The following is a 27,420-nucleotide window of genomic DNA, read 5'->3' on the forward strand; positions in this document are numbered from 1 at the left end:
GAGGAAGATTTATTTATAAAACCAAAGACCAGTCTTCTATTTAATGCAGACACACCTTAGCGTGGAGTCAGACAGTTCCATCAGCTCCATAATTTCAATTCCATGTGACATTTACCCGTTTAACAAGCTCCATAATGTCACCTTATGGGGTGAGATTTCAAAGCACGTTCAGATTTTAATTGCAGTTTGAGTGTTTTGACAGAACTCCACAGCATCTAATTATTTTGAAGCTGTTTTCAGGCAAACTGGTCGCGAACACATTTTGTATGCAACAGTTCACAGAGTGAGTTAGAGACCAGAGAAGCTAAAAAAAAGGTTGATCACATTAACATCCACCCAGTTTGTGTTATGAGGGCCTTATGAGAGGCATCTGGCATCCCGGCTCAAAGGATGTTTTTGAGGAGCTGCAAGGCGTCTCCTACAGCCCATACAGTATCAAAGAAAAACAAAATAAAAATAAACTCATAAAATGTGATCACGAGAGACTGTACCAGCACATTATGATGTTTAAAAGTGTTTTTTTTTAGTGAGATGTGAAGTTTTCAAAACACATTTAATATCACAAAATCAAAAAATGGGGGAAGAAATTTTCAGATAAATAAATCAAATTTTGAAGTAGTGTCTCGCATCTGTCAGAGCAGCCACAGAGCTCCTAATTTTCCTAACACATTTCTTTTAATTTTCACTGCACCTGTTTCATCTATAGGGGTAAATGTAGAACTCTGAAATCAATCTGGATGTTGAAAATGGGAAGTTACTGAAAACATCCCTAAAAGCTATGAAAATAGAAAGTAAGGCCCTAAATCATGAACAGGAATGTGTAGCTTTTGTGTCTGCTAATGTGAAAACCTCACATCAGGAAAATGAGAATGATGCATGCAGACGGCAGGACTTTGTTCCCACAGAAAACTTGTTTCAGCTTAGTGATTAGCCAACACTGCACCTATTATCTATCTCGGCCTCAGGTCTCATTAACGAACGTGCTTGTCTTGTCAGCCTTTCATATCATTTTGCAGACACTTTCGTCCAAAGCAACGTAAAACGCAAACATAAGCAAGAATTTAGATTGGAGGGAAAAACCTAAGTATGTGCAACAAAGACCTTTAAGTTTGTTGGGCCGCAGGCGCTGCCGTCGGGTGTTTTGTTTATTTGGATATTTTGGGGCCAATACCGTTACTCCTTATCAGAGAGGCTGATTACCGATATTTGAAGCCGATATTCATTTGCAGTCAAAGTGAAAATATTGGCATAAAAATTTTAAACGATACAAACTCCAGCACTTAATTGCATTCAAATGCCTTCAAGCATATGTTTATTAAACATCTCCCAGGCTTAGCAGCATGTTTTATAAAGTTGAATAAAAACTTAAACTTTCCAAAATTTATATGTCACTGCAATAAAACTGGACAGTATTGAGATTGTGCTGCCTTTTACATGCATGTAATGTAGTTGAATTAATTTTCTGTTATGTTGTACATGACTGATTTTAAATGACCATCTAGGGCAGACCTGGGCAAACTACGGCCCGCGGGCCACATCCGGCCCTTTGTACGTCCCTGTCCGGCCCGCGTGACGCCAATCATAAACATAAACATAAAACTCGTGCGGGTGCATATGCCTTAATACTCCATCTATCACAGGCACTGAACAAGACATTGTGGATTGAATTCTCCCTCTCCTTCACTGGCACAGTCTGTCTCCTCCACCTGAACTCTCTACTGTTCTGAAGACAGAGTGCCGTCGCGTACACGCGCAGCGCGTATGCGCATCACACACCAGAGACGGACAGAACTTTACCATACGCGTTTCACTATTTTAGAGTCAGCCTCCTCACTATAAAACTCACGCTGCTCTAAACTTTCCTGATTGAAGAGGATGCTACGTTAGAGCAGAGCTACGTTAGTTTAACTCACGACATGTCATGTCAACTCCAAAAAAGAAAGAAAGGAAACAGCTAAGGCTCTGATAAACTCTTCATCAATAAGTGCTGCACCGTTATCTGTCTCCGTCTCTGAGGTCTCCTGCAGCGTCTCTGGATCAAACCAACTAAGAGAGGGGGGTGGATGGTTTCTGAGTTTTCGATATAACGCCCAAGTACGGGACTTGATTTGACTTAGTAAAATATTAGAGCTCACAGAAGCATACTTAAATTTTGGGGACTATCAGGAGAAATCACAAGCCAGGAGAACAGCTGGAGAAAGAGTTTAAAAAAATGGGAGATTCCCTCCATGTTCAGGAGTGTTGGCAGTCTGCCAGCACTCTCGATCGGTAAAAGTGAGTTCATGTATGACACATATTGACAAAGACGAAAACTTAAGACATTTTCTCTTTCATTTTAGGATTCAAGAATTGTTTTTTTTTTCTACTTGACCTATACACCACAATTTTACATAACCTAATATAAACATTTACAGAGTGTTTTATTCTTCTGATTATCAGTTCCAGCTATTCAAAATATTTAATTTAGAGCATTTTACGATGGAAGAAAGTTGGTGGCCCTCTGACACAATTCAGGTTCCTCATGTGGCCCCTGGTAAAAATTAATTGCCCACCCCTGATCTAGGGCTTCCATAGTGTAGACTGGAGAAATTCTGTGCAGAGAAGCATCAGAGCCAAAACAACACAATTTTGAATGGGTTTCATATTGGCTGTCAGATTAAAAAAAAGGCTGTTACCGATATGCCCCAAAATACCAAATATCAGCACTGATAATCAGCCCGGCTGACAATCAGTCTATCTCTAATATTCACCTCTCAACAGTACATACATCAATGGACACCAAGTCATCTCATCATGAGGTTTTAAACCATGATATGAAAAAAAAAAAAAAAAAACTCATGTGGACAAAGACCAAATACACAACTGTTGGTAAATCCAACACCACAGACTATTATGGACTAATTATTACAGTACAACCACTAAAACACCTTTACCTAACAGTCAAGGTTCAAGGGCCCACAAATAAACATGATACACAATTTATAATGGGGTATAAAAATATATCACACAAAATCAAAGCATATGCTGTCTAATACAGCATATTAACCATCACACTAATCAGTGGTGTGCGGTCAGGGGAGGCAAGGGAGGCAGTGCCTCCCCTAGGCTAACAAAGAAAAAAAATATACTTTTTTTTATATATAGCTATATTTTTTTTTTCAGTTGTTCGTATACAATTTGGCATTATAAAAAAAAATAAAAAAAGATATTGCTGATTTGTCAATAAGAGGGAGGCTAACAGAGGGGATGGACAGCGTTATGCGCTGGCTTCATGCTTGTAATGTGCGTCGGAGGCAGTGACTCAGAGAGAGAGAGAGAGACCGTTTACTTGAAATCACAACGTTTTGCAGGTTCGCGCATGCGTACTAAGGTAGCATCGATGAGGCACAGTGCTTCTCTGCCTCCACAGGTTGTAATACCGCATCCTCCTTGAGGTCTCACGATGGTTTGTTAGTGCAGACGTTTGATAGAGTATACCGGAGGTGCCTGGCCTGTGTTCTTCTGTTGTTGAGATGCGGGTTATTTTTGTTTGTATTTTGCTCTTGCTCCTGTGATGTAAATCCTGTAGAAATGCAGGTGAACGTATGTTTCGGGTTTTGATTGGCATTTCGACTTGTTAACTCCGGGACTTTAGTCTGTCTCCGAACCGTAGATGGGAAAGCTGATCAACATTTATTTACTTGGCTCGTTGCTGGTAACCGGTGTCTAGGAGTCCGGGCCAAAGTGAGGGAAAAGACTAAAGAGGAGGAAAAAAAGGTGCAATTTGTGCACAATCTGACATTTATTGAGGAAACAAAGACCAAAATAATGTACTCCCGCCCCACACACACCATGCATGCACTCAGACCGTCTCTCCTTCTGCTATGTCACACGCACACACACACGCACACACACACACACACACACACACACACACACACACACACACACACACACACACACACAGCACAGACTGTCACCACGTTAAAGGGGCAGGGCTGGCCAGCAACAGTTTGTATTAGCAAATGTGAGCAGTGCACCGTATATATAACACACACATATAGAAATTTCAACTTTAGCTGGCTGCCTGCCTCCCTCGTCATGGACCTCACCGCACGTTACTGACACTAATAAAGTATGTTTGACACTCACCACTGTCATTACCTCATGAGCCCTGTAAAGGTCACAAGCTAACATCCAGTTCTTTAAAATGCACATGTTTGCTGAGGAGGGGTCCAATTCATTTGTGCTACAAAGCATCGGTCTGGTCTTACTTGTGGATGCTTGGGCCTAACCCATCTTCTAAATCAGCACCAATGATTCTTTGTTGGATCTTTAGCTGAGGATATATATGTATCTATTTATTATTATTTTTTTTTACAATTTGTCTCCACCTTTATATGTAGTTTGATTCTCCTCAGGTCGTGCTGCATATCTTTATCAAGGACTTTTTATAGGGGCTGCTGGAAAAGTCTCTCATGTGTTGACTAAAGCAATGATCTCCAAGCTCGGTATATAAACTGAATTTTCACAGGGTGAATAAAGCTGGTTTAATAGTGTTTAAAGGTCTTTAACTCCCAACATTTCCCTTCCTTGATGTAATAAAGTGCTAAAACATGAGCTGAGCAGCCGAGGCTTTCTGGCTGCATGTGTCTGATCTCTGGCGTGGTAATTGAGGTCATGTGTCTGACAATAGGAAACTCATATCACAACCTAGTGCAGAGAAGAAAGTGCTATTAATCACCCCGACAAGGCGTCATTTCTAAACACACACACACACACACTGTCTGACCACAGTTAATGAGCTATAGCCATGTGCCTCCAAACAAGACTGATACAGCAATGATTGTCAGGCGTTCTGTATGAGTACACATATATATGTATGTGTGTGTGTGTGTGTGTGTGTGTGTGTGTGTGTGTGTGTGTGTGTGTTGTTTTAAAGTTTCTGGGTCATTAGGAAACAACCAGTGTAAGTCTTCAATTAACTTTACAGACCGTGGAGTTCTGCTTCTTTGTAACCCACTGAGCTTCGGTCTGCCAACTTGTTATTCACAGTCTTTGCACAACTGAAAAATATAACAGTTCCTCTTTATTGGTTTTATATGAAAATGAAAACCCACTCAGGAGGAGTGCTTGTTTTAGAAAACAGTGTAATTTGTATTTATTGGAATGCATAAAAAGCCCCCCCTCCCTCCTTTTTCCCAAACAACACAGACAGCATTTCATTACTTTAGTGGGATTTTCTTTTTAGCATGAAATCATATGAACAGATATGTGCAGTTAAACCGACTGAAAGCTTTGATCTTCAATGGTGACGCAAATAGAGCATTAATAATCTGTTTTCTGTAACAAGAAAGCAGGTCTGTACTTCTGGTACAAGCTAGTAAGTGCAGGGAAAAAAACAAAAACATGCAGTATACTCTGTATTTCTCCAAATCTGTTTAGGATGGATATATAATTATGAATGATGTGCATAAATAAGCCTTAAAACTGCTGGAAGCGACCGTGCCCCAGGCAGCTAATAGGCAGAAAAAGATCAGCCCGGCTTCTTGCTGAATATGGAGAGAGGCTGCACTCGGGCACATCTTGTATTTAGAGCAAAGGGCGAGGACATGGATCATCAAACTCTCCTGTGAGCTCATTACTCCCTCCAAAAGGCCAGGACGTTTCACAGCAGCAAGGAAGAGATTAAGAAAGATGACTCTGATTTCAAGTTTTTCGCCAATGGAATCTATTTGGTTTCCTGGAAACGGATGGTCCTGTGCCGGTTTGAAACAGTTACCCACTTAGATTGAATCATTTCAGATCTTCACAGCCTGCGGTGTAATCACCGCGCTCCTGGTCTGACAGGTAAAATTGATTCTGGAAAGATTGTGCATCAGTTCAGACAATCTGATTTCCAGTCTCGTGTGGACCTTCTCTTGTGTGTTTTTTTATTGTTGCCTCAGCACGAGGAGCGATAAGAACAGAAATTTAAGTGGAGGAAAATGTGGCTGTAACATCGCAGGCTGGTTATCACAAATCTTTGGAGTCAACAAGGGTTAGCTGAAGATACAAAATTCAGCAACATTTGGAGAAAAGTTCATTTACATTTGGGTCTTTCATCTATTCCTGCATGAGATGATCTTTTTCTAGATCATTTTTGCTCTTTCAACTTGTATTTTTAGGCTTGTTTGCCCTCATTAGGAAAAGATGGTAAAATAGAGCTGAGGAAGAAATGCAGTAAAGGCTCATGGCTGACAGTCTAACAAGCAAACACTGTTTTAAGGTCTTCAGCCCCTATAGCAGGGGTGGCCAACCAGTCAGAGACCAAGAGCCACAAAAACACTTCCTCTCACACACACACACACACACACACACACACACACACACACACACACACACACACACACACACACACACACACACAAATCAACTCGTACTCAGGGATGGGTACAGAATTAGATACTTTTAAAGGTACCGACTGAAATCTTTCAAAAGTACTGGGTACCAATTCATATAAAATCAAAAGGTACCACGTTTAGGTACATAAATGCATGCTTGTGACTGTGAGGGAGTGGAAGAGTAGGTGGTTTTCCATGCTGGACATGAACACAGCATTGCAAGATTATATATTGAAGAATAAATATGTTAAATTGATTTTTTTTACGCTGTATTATTAAACAAATTGATATTTTTTATCACATAAACACAGAAAAGTACTGAAAACTGGTACTGTTGAGTACTGGTACCGATTTCCAGGTACCAGATATCAGTCTGTTTCAAATGTAAAAGGTATCCATCCGAACTTGTACATGGAGCAGTGTCTAAGACAAATTTTTGTTTTTACTGCAGAAGACACAAAGTTCCATCCATCTATCTTTTTAGATAGCTATGAGCACATGTGTGATGTAGAGAAAAGAAACTGAAACTTAAGTATTAATCTCATTACCCAAGTATTGATCAATACTGATCACAACATCAATATATCAATATTTTAGATTAATTGGCACACCACTACTCATAACAATATATAATATATATTTTTTATGAATGGATCAAAGAGCCGCACACCAAAGGGCAAAGAGCCACATGTGGCTCGCGGGCCACAGGTTGGCCAACCCTGCCCTTTAGCTTAACTCTTGGCCAAATGTCATCCCTGTGACTCCAGTCTTGACAGTTTTAAAAAGAAATCACAGAAAAATTATGTAATTTTCTTCTACAAGCACATCACGGCTGAACAGGGTTTAAAAACTGCAGAGAAAGTGCAAGGAATTCCAGCTCACTATTTCAACTTAATACTATGTCATGAATTGAAGACGGAAAAACCTCAAAACTGCATCTTTACCATTGAAATTCTGAAAGTGAGAGTCCTGGTTTCCTTTTTTTCAGTAATTCTTGTGAATGGGCAGTGTCACAGGTGCTGGGAATGAAGAGTAATGCACTTTTCATGCGGGTGGGAAAACTCAGTCATCTAATGCCATCTGTCAGCACAGAGCTAACCAGGAGTGCACCACGCCGCACAGCGGGGGTGTCCTTGGACAAAGTACGGGAGGGGGAGAAAAGTGGCCGAGGCAAACAAAGGGAACGGCTGCAGACACTTTGGAGCCACCGAGGTGAAACATGGGGAGGAGACGGGCTATTACTTATCTGTGCTGCGGCTTACTGAGGAAACACGCACAGGTGACAGAAAGACGGATGGCTGACATATGCTGGCATTTGGAGTTATGACCAAAAAGCGAAGACATTTCTCCTTTGATTGTTCTTTTTAAGTGCTTGGAGTGCTTCTGGAGAGTGCTTGTGCAGCTTACTGGTAATTACTTGAGATGGAATGATGTTGATTACTGAGCACAGCCAGAGTGAGGCGTAAACAGAAGGCAGGGCGCTGAAGCATTACAGTGTGTCAGTAACAGGCCTGAGCCATCAAACTGATGCAACTTGTCATTTGCATTTATGGTTCTTAAATAACTACATCTCAAAGAGTATAATTATTTGCAGGTCATTGTACATGTTTCATCTGTCTGATCATTCAAAGAAGGATAATACAGAGCTATCAGTGTAGCTGCCAGCCTGACATAACAAAAAGTTATTAATACTAGCACCAATATGAAAGCTTTTTGTTTTTACAGACACAAAAACTGTACCTCAACATGATATTTATTTCTCAAGAAAACAAATGTCTCTTCTGATGTTAGAAACCACACAATGATTCGGACTATTTCCCCCCTTACAGCAACAGAAAGAAAGAAGCACATGTTGTCTCTGGCTTTCATTCCAAAATAGGTAATGCAGCTGAAGTTAACACTAAAAAACAACAACAACAACAACAACAACAACAAAAACATTTAAAGTTGCAGTAATATTAAAGTGCACTGCTGCCACACTGAAAATGAAACAAAATACAATACTATATTAAAGTACCAAGTTATACTGTGGGTTAAGATATGGGAATATTCTGCTGTTAGTGATGATATTATGCTAAGTATCCGTACACTCAGACAGATTTTGAAATGCACAGGGCTCTGGGGAAGGAAGAATCAGTCCAACCCCCTGGAGGCTTCATTTATCATCAACAAGCTAAAGGAGCATGAAAGGCTCTATGGATCCAAGCTGCACCAGTCCAACACTTCCAAAAATGCAACCTGTTATAACTGTCAGGTTGTTAAATTTGTAGCTCAAAAGTATATGAGGCTCAATATGTGATCGGAAAACAGATACTTCATGCAGGTTCAACTCCCTCTTTATTAAATGCCCCCTGAGTAACCACTGACACACACAAGTTCCTACCTAGGTATTTGCCTTTTGCTACTATAACATCATAATCCAGTACCACAAAATAATGTAAGTATTCAGTAACACATTACAACGAATGTTTACCTTGTTTGGTGTTGCAGCAATGTACTTATGTACAGTGCACAAACGCTAAAAATAAAATAATATAGAAAGAAAGTACAATAAAATGAATCAAAATGAAATAAAATAAAATAAAACAAAAATGATTTATCTCCAAAATAATACAATTTCAATGCACTTTATCTTACAGCTGAATCACAACAAAGCATCAAAATTATGTAACCATGCAAGCACACTCTGAATTAGTCTTGCTAGTCTGTGCTGCACATAGGGATGGGTACCTTTCACATTTGAAATGATACGGTATAGATCTGGCAATCGGTACCGGTACTCAATGGTACCAATTTTCTGTACTTTTTTGTGTTTATGTGGTAAAAAATATCAATTTGTTTCATAATAAAATATACTTTTTTTTTTTTCAATCTAATATATTTATCTTTCAGCATATGCTGTGTTCATGTCCAGCATGGAAAATCTCCTACTCTTCCTCTCACTCACAGTCACAAAGATGGGTTTAGGTACCTAAACAGGGTACCTTCTGATTTTACATGAGTCGGTACCTGGTACTTTTGACAGAATTTATTCGGTACCCATAAAAGTACCTAATTTAGTACCCATCCCTAGCTGCACGCCTCCCAATCAGCAAAGTTGAAGACAGGAACTGCTTCAGCAAACAACAGGAGTCAACCCTGTATAACAAACACTAAATTAACATATTCAACTGAATTTAACCAAATTATTTAATTGCATACACATTTACTTTAGTTAATAAAGTACATGCACAAAATTATACATTTAAAGCAATATTTCTACCAGTAAGGGCCAAATTAGGCAAGAAAGTTACACATGCTGTTGGTTTCCATTTCACAGTGCCCCTACTGGCTAAAATGGGGCGTGCATCTCAACAAACAGAACTAAGACCAACCAATTAGTCTTTTCGACCAAGTGATCACTTTTACATCCATTACACCAACAGTAGCAGCTCTGGTTGATAACCATCTACATCAGTCTCTATCCACAGGAGGAAGTCTGTCACCTTGAAATGCCACAAAATCTGTGAAATTGTACTTGAGAGTGCAGTTTCACCACAGAAAAACAGATGCCACCTTAAATTAGATACATGCCTCTGATCAACAGGACACTCCATTTTCTTTCACTGCAAAAGTCTGATCTCTAAGAAAAAATATGTTTATGAAATAACAAAACCCAGTTTTATATTTTCAGATTTTTAAATAATCATTTAGTTCCCTGTCATGGTGATGAAAGTGCTTGTTTGTGTGTGTGTGTTTACGATGCCCAGAGCAATTCAAACCTCATTAAGGATCTACCACAATAATTTACTGGAAACCTTTAAAAGAAGTGCAAAACACAGCTTTGAAATACGGTGGTCGAAACAAGAGCCTCAAGAGCACTTCCAACAGACCTGACCTCCTGGGAGCCATTACATCTGTCTACAGAGGAAAACGACTGAAAACGGAAAAGAGAAAAAGCAGAGAGCAGAGACAGGCTGGGATGGAAAAGGTCCCATGTGAGATTTAAGGTTTGTCACTTTGCAACCATTTGCTCTGCTTCTGAAGTGTCATCAACACTGCTTCCAATTCTGTGTGTGTATGTGCACTCAAGCCACCCACACACACACACAGACACACACGCACCCTCGTGCTGGTCTAAATGCATGCTGTCTGGTTGATACATTATGATTCTGTACAATCAATTATTTGAATACCTGCAGGACTCACGCTGCACTGCTCATACATTCTCCACAGTCAAACACACAGCTTCATCTCATCCTTGACGTCAAGGCCAGATTTAATTTACAGGCACAAAAATAGCAAAAATAACATCATAACCCACAGTCTGTGTGAGTGCATGTGTCCTACCTTTGCTGATGTCCTGGTACTCCAGCCACAGCTGTCTCTGGACCTGTTTGTTGGGGTACCAGATGGTGCAGGACTCCTGAAAGCCGTACATCGCCTCCTGAACGTAGTGGTTCCCAAACTCCCTGAGGATGGAGACAAAGTCGCTCCGCTGCGTCGCCCCGTCCAGAGAATGGATGGCCGAGCTGAAGGCTGGAGGTGAAGGAAACACACAAACAAATAAAAACAACTGAAGTGAGGGTTTTCAGTTAAAACAAATAAAAAGAGCATGAGAGGAAATGAGTGAATAAATCAGGCGAAGTTTGGGGTAAGAAGAAAAATAAAGATTTTGTTTACTCAGCTACACCATAGCTCCTGCATTTCTTCATTAGGTATGTTTGTTTTATTTGTTTGAGCTGTAAAGTACACAGAGCTGGAGAGTCTCTGAGGCTTAGAGAGGATCTCAGACAAATAGCGTGCCTCTATATCTGCTCTTCACCACAGAATCAGGATTCAACCCTCAGCGTTACGGTTAAATCCCTCTGTGTATAATTTCCTCTATACGTCCTGAACACGTGCTGTATGTACAGTACACTGGATGAGCATTTCTTCCTCATCTCTACAGGCTTCCCTTCATTTTCACAGTAATACAAAAGAAGCAATCTCAACATGGGCACAGTGCTAGGCTGACGTACATCGTGAAGATTTTCTGCACAGGGATAAACCCACAATGTTTACCTCAGCATTACATGTTCAGGAAAAGCTGAAAGTGAAGTGAATTTGATTTGACAGCATGTTTGTAACATGGAACATGTACAAAAGAGAAAATGCAACTATTTCTGCCAAAAAACAAACAACAACAAAATGTTACAAGCAGAAGCCTATATCACGGAGCAGGATTAGTGTCTTAGCGAGATAACTTCAGGGTTAAATCTTGATTACCGATAGCACGAAGCCGGTTCCTTTTTTATCAGAGTAGATCACCATGGTGACGGATTACATCTGGGAGAATGACATGATAATTGGAATACACGCAAGTCATTTGCACAGTAGCATTTATTATTTTATGAGATTTAGAAGCGTGATCACTATCATACTGAGCCACTGATGAGTAACTTAGGCATTTACACAGTCCACTATGCGTTGCCGTGCATTTTACCTGCAGTTGGCCGCTGCTACTGTGTTCCCCCTTATAGAGTTATTGCTTCTCTCCTTCTTGTGTTGCTGCATTATCAGCCGCTGCTCTTCAGCGGTGAAGTACGGAGCTTTCTTAGTCGCTCATGATTGTGATTGCCAGCCCTCCTCTTTTACGTGCGCGTTCACGGCTCTTGATGAGACAATCCTGGGTTGAGTTACCGTGTTGATAACTTGCGTTGTGCTATCAATTATCCTGATTGCCATTGTTACGGTTACTCAATCCTGGATAGATGTGAGTTACCGCAGATAAGTTGACCGGGCTTCGTGCTATAGGCCTCAGCATCATTTCGTCTAGAAAGCATCAACAGTCAAACTCTCACTATAGGTAAAAAATGTGACTTCAAGAGAAACTTACACTGGTGTATCACCAAGGTGGTGTTTTTGTCATGCGACCAGAGAAAAAAACAAAGGAGGTGGACCCAAATGCAGATTGAAACAAAAAACTTTTATTTGAACTTAAAATACCAAAACTCAAAAAGGCTAACAAAAGAAACAAACCAGAGCCACTGGAAAACTCACTAAGAAAATCCAAACACGAGGAACACACAAGGCACGAGGCGACAGCAAACAGCGACAACATACAATGAACCAATAGAAAGCACATGGCACACAGAGACTATATAGACTGGGTAATCAAACACAGGTGCAGAACAAGACACAGGTGAAACACATGAGGGCCAATCAACCACAAGAGAAACACAAGGAGAACCAAATCAAACACAGGGAAACTCAAAACAGATACCAATTAAATAAAAGACGCTGAAACACTAAAGACAACCACAAAAAGACATGCACCTGACCAGAACCAAATCAAAACCACAAGAAGCACAACTAAAGACAAAAACAAGAGACACAGAACAATCCACAATATAACTAAGATTATCACAGAGACACAGAAACACAGGACAAGAGCAGAATTACAAAGAAACACAAAAGGGCAAAAACACAAGAAAACCTAGAAAACATGAACCAAAAACCAGACCATGATGTTTTTTTGTGAAGCAAAATTTATTTTATTTTATTATTTTATTTTATTACTTTATTATCTTACTTTGTTATTTGTTGTGTATGCCACCTTTCAATACACTAAAGGGGCATTCTGCTTTTTTTCCCTTTTAGCACCATAATAATAGCTATTTTAATTAAAGCGCCTGGTCTTTTTTGTCTATTTTTGTCAATAATTTTATCAAAAAAATGCCCTATGTGTAAATGATTTACACCCTTTTTCCAGGAGAAATAGAATTTTCAAACTCTGTCAAGTATTTACCATTCTCATGTAATAAAATACCTAAAACTGTGTGTTATAAAAGGAAAAGGACAAAAACAGAAATAAATTTTCTTCAACTTTCTTTATATAAATTCTTGAAAAGTGCAGATTGAACATTTCTGAGATTGAAAATATTTAATTCAAACTATTTTTCAACAACTCAGACAGTTTCACATTTCTGGAGCTGTCTGGGTCCACGTTACAAGCTGTATAAGTTGTCAAAAAGCCAGGTTTTTTTTAATTTTATTTTAGCAGTGGTAGACTCTGAAACAGTTCCTGTCCACCTGAAGACAATGACCCACTTGACACACGTCGCACATCCAAGGTGTGCTTTCGTGGCACAGAGTGCACCTTTTTTCCATCCCAGGGCTGTCTTTTGTCTTTTGTCTTTTGTCTGGGTACTCCTGTCTGTTCGTTGGGATGGGGAAGTGGCCTTGAGTGGGAGGACGAGGTGGGCCGGTCAGTGGCACGCCAAGTAGAAGCAAACACACAAGAATTGCAAAAACACGACAAAATCACCTCGAGAAAAACTATCATTTTCAAGATTTGCATGTATTTACACAGATTATACCTCTAAAACTCTCCTAAACTCCAAGAAACTGCACCAAAAGTTGATTTGAATCCTCTGCTCTCTCACACAAACGCTGCCCGCTCCTCCTGCTCATTCCCTCTCTCTCCTCACACAGCACTCAGTCATTACCGTAATGCATGTAATATCACCAGAAAGCCCAGTTTCACAGCTTTCAGGGGCACTTTGAATGATTAAAATTGCACAACACACATGGTCACACTGGCCAAATGAACCATGCCATACCCAGTGTTGTGCTAGTTACTGAAAAACAGTAATGAGTTATAGTTACTAGTTACTGCAATTCAAAAGCAACTCAATTACTAACCCAGTTATTAAAACCAAAAAGTAATGCATTACTATGAAAAGTAACTATTTAGTTACAAAAAAAGCTAAAAACTGTCAATATTGCAAGCTCTGTACATACACTTGACATGCATTTTAATGATTGAGCTGAACTCTGCCGAGCAATATGGCATATATTTACACAAATACTAAGATGTTTCAAAGTTCAGATTTATTTCTGACCAGAACAAACTGACAAACTGAAAAAAAAAAATGTGACAAAGTGCCTGTCTGAAAACTTGCTCCCCTACAGCTCAGTTGACCTCTACAGCCAGGTCAGCATTGACATCTACAGGTCAGAGTAGGGTATAGTCTGCCACAATAGCTAGAGACAAATAGCTGCACTTATACTGTAACAAACAACATTAGTTTCCATACAACATTTCTCTTCTTCTGCTCAACGAAGGAGAAGAAGTGAACATTCTTCCATGATAAGAAACTCGCCCTGGGTTCCGCCATGATGTTCTTGCTGTAATACACAAACACGCTCCCACAGCGCAGCGCACTCTCCTCCTGGCTCTTACACTTTCCCCAAGCCCCCCTTGACACAGGGGTTGTGTCCGAAATCACTCACTCATTCCCTACTCACTACTCACTATATAGTGAATTAGATGTTGTGGACTATATAGTTCACTCAATCAGCTAAATTAAGACAACATTTTGGACACTACTCACTCATTCGCAAGCAGCTGACAGTGACGTAGTTACTTTCGCGTCGCTCGTGGATGGCTGGGGATTTACAGATGTATCTTTTCTTAAAAACTGCAAAACAGTATTTATTTTAGTGATACCTAATATTATATTTAGCTTATTTTCTGCAACAGCCAAATGTAATATAAACATTTATTACATGTTATTTTTTAAATAAATAAACCATATATTTGCGCTGAACTTGTGCTGTGTTTAAGAATTACAAGGTCCAGTGAATGCATCACCCGCGTGGAACGGTTTAACGGCTAACATCCGTGTTGTTTGTTTCTCCGCTCAAAATTGTGAGACAGACTCGTCCAAAAGTTAAACAGGGAGCTAAGAGTTATTCTGTGACAGTTTTTAATGTTGTTTCATGATATTAGTAATCAGTAATCATGTAATCAGCCATTTCTTCTGTTTGAACCGCAATGCATGATGGTAAATATTGCTCATATAGTGAGCATTGCTAATACACTCACTTAGATTTCGGACAGCAATACAAAATGACGTTTTCACTATATAGTGCACTATATAGTGAATAGGGAGTGATTTTGGACACAGCCAGGGAGTAACCAGAGTGGCTCAGCCAGGACAGTAAAATAACGTAACATTTAGTAACTATGACTAAGTTATTGAATTTTAAAAATAATGGGTTTGTTAACGCAATAACACTTTAGTCCCAACACTGGCCATACCCAAGCACAACTGCCCCCCAGCAGCCCTGATCCTCCACTTGAAAGTGCGGTCACATTACTCCAATATGAACCAGACTTAAGGCACAGGCATGCCCCGCCCACGTCATCGTCGAGCGTCTGTTTACATCAAGCACAGCTTCATCAGAGTCAGCACAATGAGACACAGAGAGCACTGCTACAACTTTGGAGACTTTTTGGCTGATGTTGAGTATTTTTGGCCTGACATGGCCCTCTAACACCCCCCCTGTTGTTTGATATGATTTTCGAGGAGAGTGGTCGCAGCACACATATGTCATTGATCAAACTTTGTGTCCATGTGCTTGTGCTCATGTATGAAGTGAACTGTGCCAAAGCGGAAAAGTGAATTGTGCTCAAACACAGCACACTTGGGGTCACACTAGCCAAACGAACTAGGCTTTAGGGTTGAAGTGTACTTAAGCACGACATGGTTTGCCAATGCGATTGTGTCCCTCTGGAAACCCTGTAGTTGCTTTTAATGACTAACAGCAAAAAAATTACATATTTTTTTTCTCCCATTGGTGTTTTGGAAAACCCTTAATTCAGCTTCTGTCTGAAAAATTTAACATCACCTGCTGGCCCTTTAAAGCTTCCTTCTCTATAAAACCCCTTTCCTCTGATTGGTCAGCCTTCTGGAGGCCTTTCAGGGGCAGAGCTATGGGCAGACCTTGGTGTTTGATGCCCGGAACATGTCACAAGCTAGTTAGGTGCTCTATGCAAAGACCTAATCTGTTTGGTAGTGAAGACAAGATCACATGCTGTTGCTAAAAAAGATAATTTGGATCAAGGATTTCCAAAACATATGAATATGAAGAAAACTTGTACATATTTAACATGCAAACGTAGCATTGTTACCCTATGTCCATGTGTAAACTATGAGGCAGTAAAATGCTCCTGACTTAAACTACCAACACAGCTTCACATGTGGAAATGGTTTCAGTCAGATTAACTGCTTGAAGCCTTTTTATGCATTCACCATTACTTTATTTTTCACCCACATAAACAGTGAAGTTTAAACGTCTGATCAAAGTGATTTTAATGAGGTTGAAAAGAAAAGAACTGCAGGTAAACAAAGCTAATGTGAGTTTTGGCAGGGGAGAACTTCCATGGCAAGGATGACTACTGAAAAGCTTTGCCACCCTTTTCAGTCCAGCTTTGTCTCCGCACATTAACGGCACATTTTTAAAAGTTCAATGGGTGAAACTGAAGTTCCTGTCAGGCTTTCAGAGCCAAATATCTTAGAGGGATTTAGTCATCATTTAGACACATTAGCCAGCCGCTTACTGTTCACAAAGCCTCTCAGCGTAAAAGAGGTGATTACTCATATTTTTCTCATGCCAACTTGAACAAGCATATGCTCACAAAACTCAGACACACTCATATCCTCCTGAGTCGCAGGCTGATCCAGGAGCGTTGAGCGTACAGGAGCTGAGAGTTCAAGTACCTACAGGACTTTGAGGCTGTTTGTTTATACCTGATAAGGAATCACAATCAGAATACAAACGTGCAAATGAATGAATAATGCAGCATGGGAGACTCAGACGCAGAGGAGGATACTCTGATAAAAGCTTTGAGCATCCACAGTTTGAAAATGTATGCATGAACTATCACTTAAATATTTTATTTGTTATACTAAAGTTCTTTCTTTCTTGGCTTTAAAACCTTTGTATATTGCTTTGAGGGTGGAGCTATGCATTGTATTTGTTGTTTGAGATAAGTACATAAAACCAAAGCCCTGATGCTTGTGTTAGTTGGCTTTAGCTCCTCATGTCAGAGTGTGAATTGGAAACAACAAATGTTGCTTTACGGAGTGATTGGGAGTACTAGGATTAAAAAATTAGGATATAAGTCAATACAATGAAGAACACGGCTAATGTTCCATAATTACAGTCTTATTAAAAAAAAAAAAAAAAAAAAAGTCTTTAAAAACTTTCCTTCTTCACACTGCAACTTCAAACAATCACACAAACATAAATCATGGCACACAAAGACAGGAGCCAAAGAGAGAACTGTTTCACATCTGCCCAAAATCGAAAAGATGAGGTTTAAGAACAATGAGTTTTTTATTTTTTTTATTTTTTATTTTTTGCCACATCTTCACTTTAAAGTGCACGTTTAATGGAGTAGTAGACAATCCAAACAAAACACAGGCGTGCTGGATACATACATTTCTAGACTAGCCCAAAACTAGTATCACAGATGTGTTCTGTTTTTTTCTTCATTTCATATCAACTTTATTTTCTCCCACTCATCACTTTTACCAAACTTTTGGATTTAAAGAGGTGGAAAGGGTAGGGGGTGAAGAAGGGGTGCCTTGCTCTGAAAGTTCACACTGCCTTGTGATTTATCCAATATTTTAGTCAGCCAAGTATGTCATTAATTTTTATTTAAAAGGGGCTTTGAGGAGTTTGAAAGTGATCTCGCAAAAGTCTCCCTTCTTGATAGATGCTTGATCGTAATCCACACTTTAAAATGAGATTATTATCGCCAATATTACAGATTACAGGTTGTTTTAAAATGCTTCTTTGAAGCTTTCCGAATGGCTTAAGCAGGACTGGATTGATCTAGGTCTAAGTGAAGTCTGATGAAGTTTGGCAGTGAGAAGAGAGATCTGTGTTTTTCTCTGTTGAAAACGATTTCTGTGATTAATTTTGTAGTGATGGTGGACACTGGAGCCTAAAGCCTCATTTCCAACAAGCAGTCTCCGGTTCAGTAGGCACGGCTTGGTTCAGTTAAGCCTGATCCTGTTTGCGTTTCCACAGCTAAACTTCTCCCTCTCATGGTTGGCCACATGTTAGCCTGATGCTGAAAGCCGCAGCTGTTAAACAATAGCGTGATGCTGTAGCAGCGCCACACAGTTTACCCAGCAAAAAAAAAATCCAACAAAGAAGAAAAACGCAACACAGTGAATAAAGAGGATGAATGGAAGACATGCAGCATTTTGTCCTCTCTGTGATTGGCATGTAGCTCTTTGATACAAAGTGCAATCAAGCTTTGATTCAGAGGAGTCTGTGGGTGTTTCTCAATATGTGTACTTCAGCGTACTTCTGGACTCGCGGACTCGTGATACGTCATCAATCACAGCCGAAGTCCTGTTCCAATTCTAAGTCCGCATCGAGACAAGTTCGGTTCACGTACCCGGATGTGGACTTGCCCCGCCCCTATTACCAAGTCTGCCTCCGGACGTAACTTGAGCGGACTTTTCACAGCTCCAATCCCACAATGCAATTCGCCCGTTCGGCCAAAGGAAGAAGCAGAAAAATGGCGGAGGAGAAGAGTCACAATTGTAAGTAGTACTGCCACGTAAAATTATGAATAAGATAATTAATAACAACTTTAAGATACATACTTGTGATGGAGTTGTGTTTAAAACCTGAATGTTTAATAAGGCCAGGGTTAAGACATCCCTGATGAATTCTAAACGGACGATGCGGGTGGTTTTGGTAACGATAAAAAGGGACATTAAGCTAGCTAGCAACAACCACTGAGCAGCTTTATGTTGGTATTTCAGCACAGCTAATACAGCGCAAAGTTGCGTTCATAGGTTAACTGTTGCATTGTTACATGTCTGTGGTTTTAGCGTAGATGTGAAATAAGTACTTTATCACGACGGTATCACTCTCTGTTATCCAGGGACAACTGAGGAGACCCGGGCCCTTATACAGTGGCGGGCGGCCAATGAGGCTCTTTTTACTGGAAGGCGTGGGTCGGCCCAGACTGGCTGGGAGTGAGTAATGCTGTGTCTTGTTGCTTATTGTACGTTTAGGAGCATTATAAAGACGTTATGAAGGTTGATTTATATTCTCCTGTTTTGCCAGGGACTTCGTGACTACTTCTGGCCTGCCGATATCGGCCAGGCAGGCCAAGAAGAAATGGTCCAATTTGAAGGACAAATACAAGGTACTGACCTGCCTCTGTTTGTAATGGTGACTGAAACCTTTTCTGGTACTTTCCTGTTAAACAAGTGTAGTTTACAAAAGCCATATAAAAAAATGAAGGTGCGGTGTATATGATGCATACAAGACTGTAAATATAAGTACAGTATCAGCTAGAAGTTGTTTTTCTGCCTCAGGAGCTTAGGGACCCACCAACAGGCAGAGGGGTAGAGGCTGGAAGTGTGACTGCTGCCACCTGGCAGTGGTATTCAGAAATGGATGCAGCACTCCAGGGGCAGCACTCAATCAGTCCGCCTCTGGTTGTTGCATCCAGTCTGACTGCCACTGCCGGTGGCTCAGTCAGCACAACAGCCTCTTCCCCAGCCCAAGAGGCATCCAGAGCAGTGCAGCCAGGGAGGAAGAGGGCCAGGGAGGAGAGTTTGCTGGACTTCTTGAGGGAGCAGGCGGAGAGGGATGAGGAGAGGGAGAGGAGGGCTATGGAGAGAGAGGAGGAGAGAGAGAGAAGAGCAGCAGAGAGGGCTGACCATTTCTTAAATTTGTTCGAGAAACTTGTAAATAAATAAAATGTAAATAAATGTAGTTTTTGTTCAGAGTTCAATCCATGATTCATTCGAATATGGTGTCCCAATAGTTGAGACATTTATGTAATCTTAAACCATGTCAGACTGTTTTAGAAAAATATAAAACATAGTTGTTATACATAATATGCATTATCATTTGGACTTATACTGGTGCATCTATTTATCCATGTGCAAACTAAGTATGTCACAGTGAAAGGAAAACAAATGCAAGACATTCATGGTGATTGTAACTTAAAACATTTTAGTGTGCACTGATTTAATAACTGATTGAAGAACTGATTTAAGAACTGATTAAAGAACTGATTTAATAACTGATTAAAGAACGTAAATAACTGATTAAATAATTGATTAAAGAACTGATTAAAGAACCTAAATAACTGATTAAATAATTGATTAAAGAACTGATTAAATAACTTATTGAAAATGATTAATAACAACAACGAAAAAATAACTATTTACATTTTGGTGTGAACACAATTGTTTTCACAGGTAATCATGCTGCTCCAGGCATGGTGGTAGAACACCTGGAGCAGATGATTGCGCAGCTAGCCTGCTTCTGAGAGCGTTCCCAGAGCTGTGCCGCCCAAAGGCATCTGGGCACTGAATGTCCCCCTGGTCTGGGCCTTCCTCCTCCAGCTGCTCCTCATCCAGCAAGTCCCCTGCTGCGATGCAAATGTTGTGGAGCATGCAGCAAGCTCCAACAACTTTTGGGGCAAAGTGGGGCCGGATCTCCAAGGCTCGGAGAAAGATCGCGCGCCAGCGAGTCTTGAGGAGACCAAAAGTCCGCTCGATTATGTTTCGAGCCCTGGCGTGCAATCTGTTGAACCTTGCTTCAACGCGACCTGGTAATTAATATTCATTTTAAAAAAACATATTAAAATGTATCATTGTAAAAAAATTCATGTTTTTTTAATATGTTTAGCAACAACATGTCCTGTCTTTGAACAGGCTGCCGATACGGGGTGATGATGGCCACAGGGAACTCCAGACATGGGTACCCTCCATCACCCAGCAGGAAATACCCCTGTGGTGGATAGAGGGCCTGCTGGTACATGGGGGACCTTCGCAGGACCAGGGCATCATGTACAGACCCCGCGTTCCCAATGTACACATCCAGGAAAAGCCCCCTGGAGTCGCAGACGGCCTGCAAAATTATGGAAGCGAATAGCTTCCTATTTATGTAGGCCTGCCTTTGTGGTTCTCCAGGGGGCCGGATCCTAATATGGCACCCATCGATGGCACCAGCAGCCCAGCGAAATACCTCGTGGCCAGCAAGGCGGGCAAAGCCGGCACCCACCCCCACCATTTCCTCTTCCTTTGGGAAATGGATGGCTCTGTGCAGGGTGTCCATCATTTTATCGATGGTGCGATGAACCACCCTGCAGACAGTGGCCAGAGGCATGCAGAAAACATCTCCTGCAACCCTGTAGGATGCCCCACAAGCCAGCCAGTAGAGGGTCACCAGCACCTCCACTTCTGCACCCCATCCATGGGTCCTCTCCAAGGGCAGCATCTGCAGAAGCATATTGATGCTGTCCCTGGAGAGCCTGAAGGCTGGTTTGGTGTCAGCTTCTGCATCCGCATAAAACAAAGCCAGGATGGGTACACTGTGGTTGACTTGCGCATACCTCCTGGCAGGCTCTTGGTCCTGGCCACAACAAAAGGGGAAAAAAATTCAACATGTTTTTTAAATATTTCAGATTTTTAACCTATTTATTATATTTATTGTTCTCCATTTTAATAAATGTAAGTTTAGTTCTTATTATTAATGTTAACGTTTTATTATGTATGTATTCCTCATTGTAATGTTTTAACTTATTATTTTTACTATTAACTTAAAATTATTTATTCCTTTTTATTATTCTTAATGTTTCTGATTTTTAACATCATTAATTAGTTAACTATTAATCTTGATGCGTCTGAATTTAAATGTATTTCTTATTATTGTTAATGTTATTGATTTTTAACATTTTTATTTCTTTTTACTATTAATAAACTTTCTAGATTTAAATCTTTTTACTCTGGATCATTAAATCATTAACCTTACCCTACCATACTAACTTAAATTATTAACCTTTTTCAGTGTGTAGCCTATGTAACATTTATGTTTCAATATATGCATGTATTTAAGCAAAAGTACTCAATGATTGTTTTTGTGTAATTTCTTATTATTTGTATTAAAGGTAAGTGGTACTCCCGTTTCTCTTTGTCCTGAGCAAAAAAAGTCACACTGTCTTATATGTTTACTGTGAAAGGTTTAGGAATGAAATGTTTACTGGCCATTTTTTTCGATGTATGACATATGAGTAATTCTATGCGGCAAAGACCGTTTTTGTGGAGTGACTTATATTGATATTTTCGGCACTTTTATCGAGCCTTGAAACATACACTTAAGATATCAGTTTGTCTTTCACTGGGATAGAGCTAATGTAAGTTCAAAGTATATATAATTGTCTATTCCTAATCTGAATGAGATGAAATGAACGTACAAAGACAGCGAAACTGGCCAGCAGGGCGCGTCGTCTTGCCATCCTTCGCCTCATCCTGGCCCTCCTCTGATGGATCTGCCTCCTCAATCGTGCAGCCTCCTCTTCAGCGGCGATATAAAGTATGCCGACAGCAATAGTCACGTCGATTTCGTTCATTTTTTGCGAATTTTTAGACTCAAATGATAGAATTCGTGCCAAGCAGACGTAGAAACAAATGTTTTCTTTTCCTCCCCAACTACACTCGTTTTTTCCCGCCACTGGTTTGCTATTTATTGGAATTCGGAGAAACAAATAAATGAGGTAATAAATTACTGTTAAACAATGACCACAACATGAGACATGATTGATTTATGTTATAATTTATGCTTTTTATTTGTGTAATTTTTGTCAAACTGCTGGCAAGACAACCGGATGTGACGTGGACGTACAGGGAAGGGGACGCAAGTCCGCTGCCGTTCCATTAGTGGTAGGATCATCCTGCGGACTCCCGACCTCTGAAGTCCGAACTCAGAGACGAACTTGCCAAGTTCGAACTTCCAGAGTTCGCGAGTTTGAACTTGCGAACTCTGAATTGAGAAACACCCTGTGTGCCGCCTGGAGAAATGCAGCTGTTGTTGGGGTATGTGATGATTCTTTTGACCAATCAACGGTCTGCAGTGTTGTAGCTCCGCCTTCTGAGAGTGCATCGGTTGAGTCTGGTACCCATACGAATGGTCCCAGAAAGTGGGGCAGCTCATCTTGGTTATTTGGGAATCCGTCCCAGTATAAGTCAGAAGAAACGCCACAAAATGCACGCCAAGATGAACTGAACCAGTCTGCTTGGTGGAAACGCGGCTGAATTGTCAGACAGAAAAAAAAGACAGAAGAGCAGAAGGAAGCTAAACAGGAGTGATACCGCCCCAACTACTAGCTAACACAGGGGCTAAACTGTTTGTGCTAATGTTCATTCCAACCCACAGTCAGCAGTTATTCTGCAGTGGTCTGTTCAAACTTGAGAGTCTATCAATAAAATGAAGAGTGAGGTTACGTTAGCTCTGCTTGGTAGATGACTGGCAGGACATAACCAGGATTTACTAACGTTACACATTCCAGACATGTCTCAGAGCAGCTACTAAACTACTTACAAACTGACAGCGTTTACTTGTTGTCATGTTAGCCTACAGATATGTCGGAGCACCAGGCTGCCGATAGCCCTACATATAGCTACTACAACATTTGCTTGGTGTCACGTTTTAAGCCGTAGCGCTACATAACTGTACTGATAAATACCTTACCTCGGTGCGTTGTACCAGGTAAAAAGTTGTCCAGAACAAAGAAAATTTGTTTGCTCTAGTCTGCATTTGATTCCAAATCAAACACACACTTTACTAAAAGTCATTTATGGCAGCATGCGTGAGACTCTGGGCCAGAAGGTGGCAAGGCAGTCCAATTAAAACAGATCCTCCTTATAGCATCTTTAAGTTCTCCTAAATAATGCTCTTTTTCATACTTCCAGCAAGTGCCCATTAGTTAGACATGCGTGAGGTGTGTTTCACATGGAATTCATTACTCTAAATAAATAAACTGATCTTAATTCTCCAAAGTTGCCTCCATGAATCCTGCACTTGTCTGTCATGGCTCCTCAGGTTCCCCCCTCCCTCCTTGATCACCTTTTCTTGGGAGGTGCAGTAAGATTTGGGATGTTCCTCGACTTGGTGACCAGAGAGCAAGGAAATTCAATTTTGGAGACTTGAGACCAATCTTATGTGAGACTTTTTTTCACTGTCTGTGTTTGGGGGACATCAACACTACATGAAGGTATTTGGACCAGAACAAATGACAGCGAAGTCTCAGAGGTGAGACCTTCTTTTATTGACTGATTTAGACGGTGAGTCATCCTCATGTACTCTTTGTCCTGGATGACCTGAGCTGAAAGGACAGGTTTTCACCCACACTGGTAAAGTGAGAAACCATAACTCGATTGGAAACAATCAAAGAACACGCTCCTGCTTTTACGGGTGAGTTCACTGACTCAGCTGTCGAACAAGAAAATAACCTGAATGCGAAAGCGTGTTTGATATGATTCAGTGACTACACAGACAAAATGATCATGCGCTCACTGGGATTCTGTGTCTGTAAATATTAGAAAGTCAAAGTGCAGTAGTGATCCATCATTATCATTTCCAAGAGAAGCAGTATTAATATCTCAGCACTCACGCTCTGCTCGCTCTTACTTCTCCTCTAAAATTAAATTAGGAGGCCGCTGAAGTGAGAGACGGAGAGCACAGGCGGATGAGCGATGGCGGGGGCTTTGCCATCAGATGTAAAAATCTGTAGCCTCACCTCTCTGGTGGCTGTTGAAATATGATGAGCTAAAGTGGGAAATGGAAGTCAGAAAAAAAAGATAGACAGAAAAGGACAGAGGCTGCCAAGTTGCTTGTGAGTGAAGGCGAAATAGAAACTGTATCCTGAGCTGATGTGGCAGCCTCTTTCAAACCCCAGCGGTGCCATCGGAAATGCATTAGAGGTGACATTTCTGTATTTACAGTAGGCTAGCTGCACTTATCAGACGGCACACTGTTTATGAAAGATTTATGAATAATTCATGCACTTAAAGGATGACAAAAATCCAAATTATCAAGTGACACTCTCCCTCCAGCCAAGCAAAATGATTGAGCGCGTTATTTTAACTGATTTCACTTCACCCTGAAACCCTCCTAATGGAAACAACTCAAGCCATGTAGTGAGGGAAATAAAAAGGGGGAAAAAAGCAGATTTATTTCTGAGAATAATACATTTAGTCGTGAGAAACCCGTCAGGAAGTATTCAGTATAATCCCTGAGGTGTCAGCAGCCAGGAGCAGCCTTCAGAAGAAGTATTGCTTGACTAAATACCTATCCACAGTTATCTTATTCTGTGAAGTTTCCATGGCAGGCCCTGTCAGAATGCCTTGGTCTCGCTATGGGTACAAAGCTTTGTGATTTGTGACAGGCTATCAGAGAGACAGAGAAAAAGACAAGGGAAATAAAATGAAATACATATCCCTGTGTGCTGACCTCCTTTCCATCTATCCATCAAGCTATCCGTTCATATCTGCCTCAGTATCTGTCATCATATTTGCATGTGACATCCGCTCTGTACCTGTGAGAATGATGCTTAATATCAAACTTGGAGATAGGAAAAGGAAAAGAAAGATAACAAAAAAAAAAAAAAATAGAAAAGGAAATGCAACCAGACAAAAAAAAGAACAGATATGAAAATAAGACCGTCCAACCTGGCCAGGGTTTCTATGTAATGTGCTCCATCTGATGATTCATTATTTCTTATCTATTATATCTTTATTTATCTATGTGTTTATTTATTTTCTGAATTTATTTATTCAGAAAATGGATTATTTTAATCTCAGGCAATAGGTATTGCTAGATCCCAAAATGTAACAACAACCAGTAATCTAATTAAAAAAAATGAAATTATTATTATCAATTTAAATAATAATAATAATGATAATAATAATAATAATAATAATAATAATAATAATAATAATAATAATAATAATAATAATAATAGTACCTTAAAACCTAAAAATGTAAAAACTGACCCAAAATGTTACAGGTTTTTGGCAAAAAGTTATTTCATTTTGGGTTTTGTTTCTTTTTTTTGTTTTTTATTATATTCAGCTCAGCACATTTGTTATATTTTGGGTCATTGTCACATTTCAGGCTCTAACATGGCTGTTCAGACAGGAGGACTTGATACACATGTATCCACAGTGAAGCAGTGTGGAGTGAGAGCTCATTTAGGAAAGTAAAACTCTCAGAAAGAAAGGAGAAATAAATCATTTGAAAATGTTTGCTGGGCTGATGACTGTTTCTGCTGTGACAGTAATGAATCCACTGGAAAAGAGAAAACAGTGTGATTTTGAAATGTTGATGGATTTAGTGAAACAGCAGCGGTCAAGTCTGAAAGCTGTAAAGGCGTGCAGCTGTCTGCAGAACAGGAACGAAAACTGGCGTCCAAAATGAGCCATGTTTATTTTTAACAAAGCTTGTTTCGATAACAGTACCAACAAATTGTGTTGTGGTTCACTTCTAGTGAGGAATAAAAAAAGAAGGCGACATTTTATTTTTTTAAATCTTGATGCTTCTAGACTACTCTCTAATGTAGAAAAACAATGATAGAAAAGTTTATTTTTTTTACTCTTCAGTCATTCTTCTTCCTCGTCTGACTGCTCTGCTTCTATACTTTGTCTTATTCAGCCCATATTCACTCACTGATAGCAGAGGTGGCTGTGTAAAGTGTTTATCAGTACTAGCTAATTCCATTAAGACAAATTCACACCGTGCTGGAGCAGCCACCAGCAGCAGTTTTTGGATACGTGTCTTGCTCATGGACACTTTGTTTTATGAACTGTGGAAGCTGGACTTTAACTTTTTGACTCAAGGCCAAGTTTATAGCAGTTAACTAAAAAGGAAAACTAAAATTTAAAATACATTGCAGCTAACTCAAACTAATAAAAACTAGAAAAGAAAACAAAAACGTTAAGTAAACTAAAACGGTATCTTGTGTTCACAAAACTAACTGAAACCAACCAAAATTAAAGACAAATTGTCCTTAGTTATAGCTTTTGACAATATTAATAGCCTTTAGGAATTAAATTAATCCGACACATTTTCCCAACCAATTTAAAACAGTTTTCGGCAGTTGTCAGTGCCGTGGCACCATCACAGCAACATACTGGGACATGCTTGTTTACTGCACTGACTGGCTGTGCTCTGTGCTGCGACGAAACATAGAGGAGCAGTGACTCAGAGCATCTGTAATAGTTTCATTGCATGTGAGTCTGACTTTATTGTTACAGAGTCCAAGTTTCTAATTATTAAAGCTCATATTTTATTGTTTTATATAAATTATGTTTTTATCATTTTTATTTAATTCATGTTAACACTATTTTATATAATTTATGTTTACATTTTTATATTAAGTTTATATTATTTTCATGTGTTGAAGACAGCAGCCAACATTTCAGTA

General features: G+C 40.0%; 1 protein-coding gene across 6 annotated transcripts in view; it reads right to left on the bottom strand.

The window, feature by feature from the left end:
* The window catches only part of astn1 (astrotactin 1), a 663,514-nt gene that overhangs the window by 257,395 nt on the left and 378,699 nt on the right, over positions 1-27,420 (bottom strand). For all 6 annotated transcript variants that reach the window (XM_074688258.1, XM_074688257.1, XM_074688256.1 and 3 more), the window contains one exon: positions 10,692-10,880. In XM_074688258.1, coding sequence (XP_074544359.1) covers positions 10,692-10,880 — 189 coding nt within the window. The remainder of the gene's footprint in view (positions 1-10,691; positions 10,881-27,420) is intronic.

The sequence above is a fragment of the Halichoeres trimaculatus genome, unplaced genomic scaffold (assembly GCF_033239565.1).
Source record: "Halichoeres trimaculatus isolate MK-OKI-2021-1 unplaced genomic scaffold, fHalTri1.1 fHalTri1_scaffold_15, whole genome shotgun sequence".
Classification (NCBI taxonomy): domain Eukaryota; kingdom Metazoa; phylum Chordata; class Actinopteri; order Labriformes; family Labridae; genus Halichoeres; species Halichoeres trimaculatus.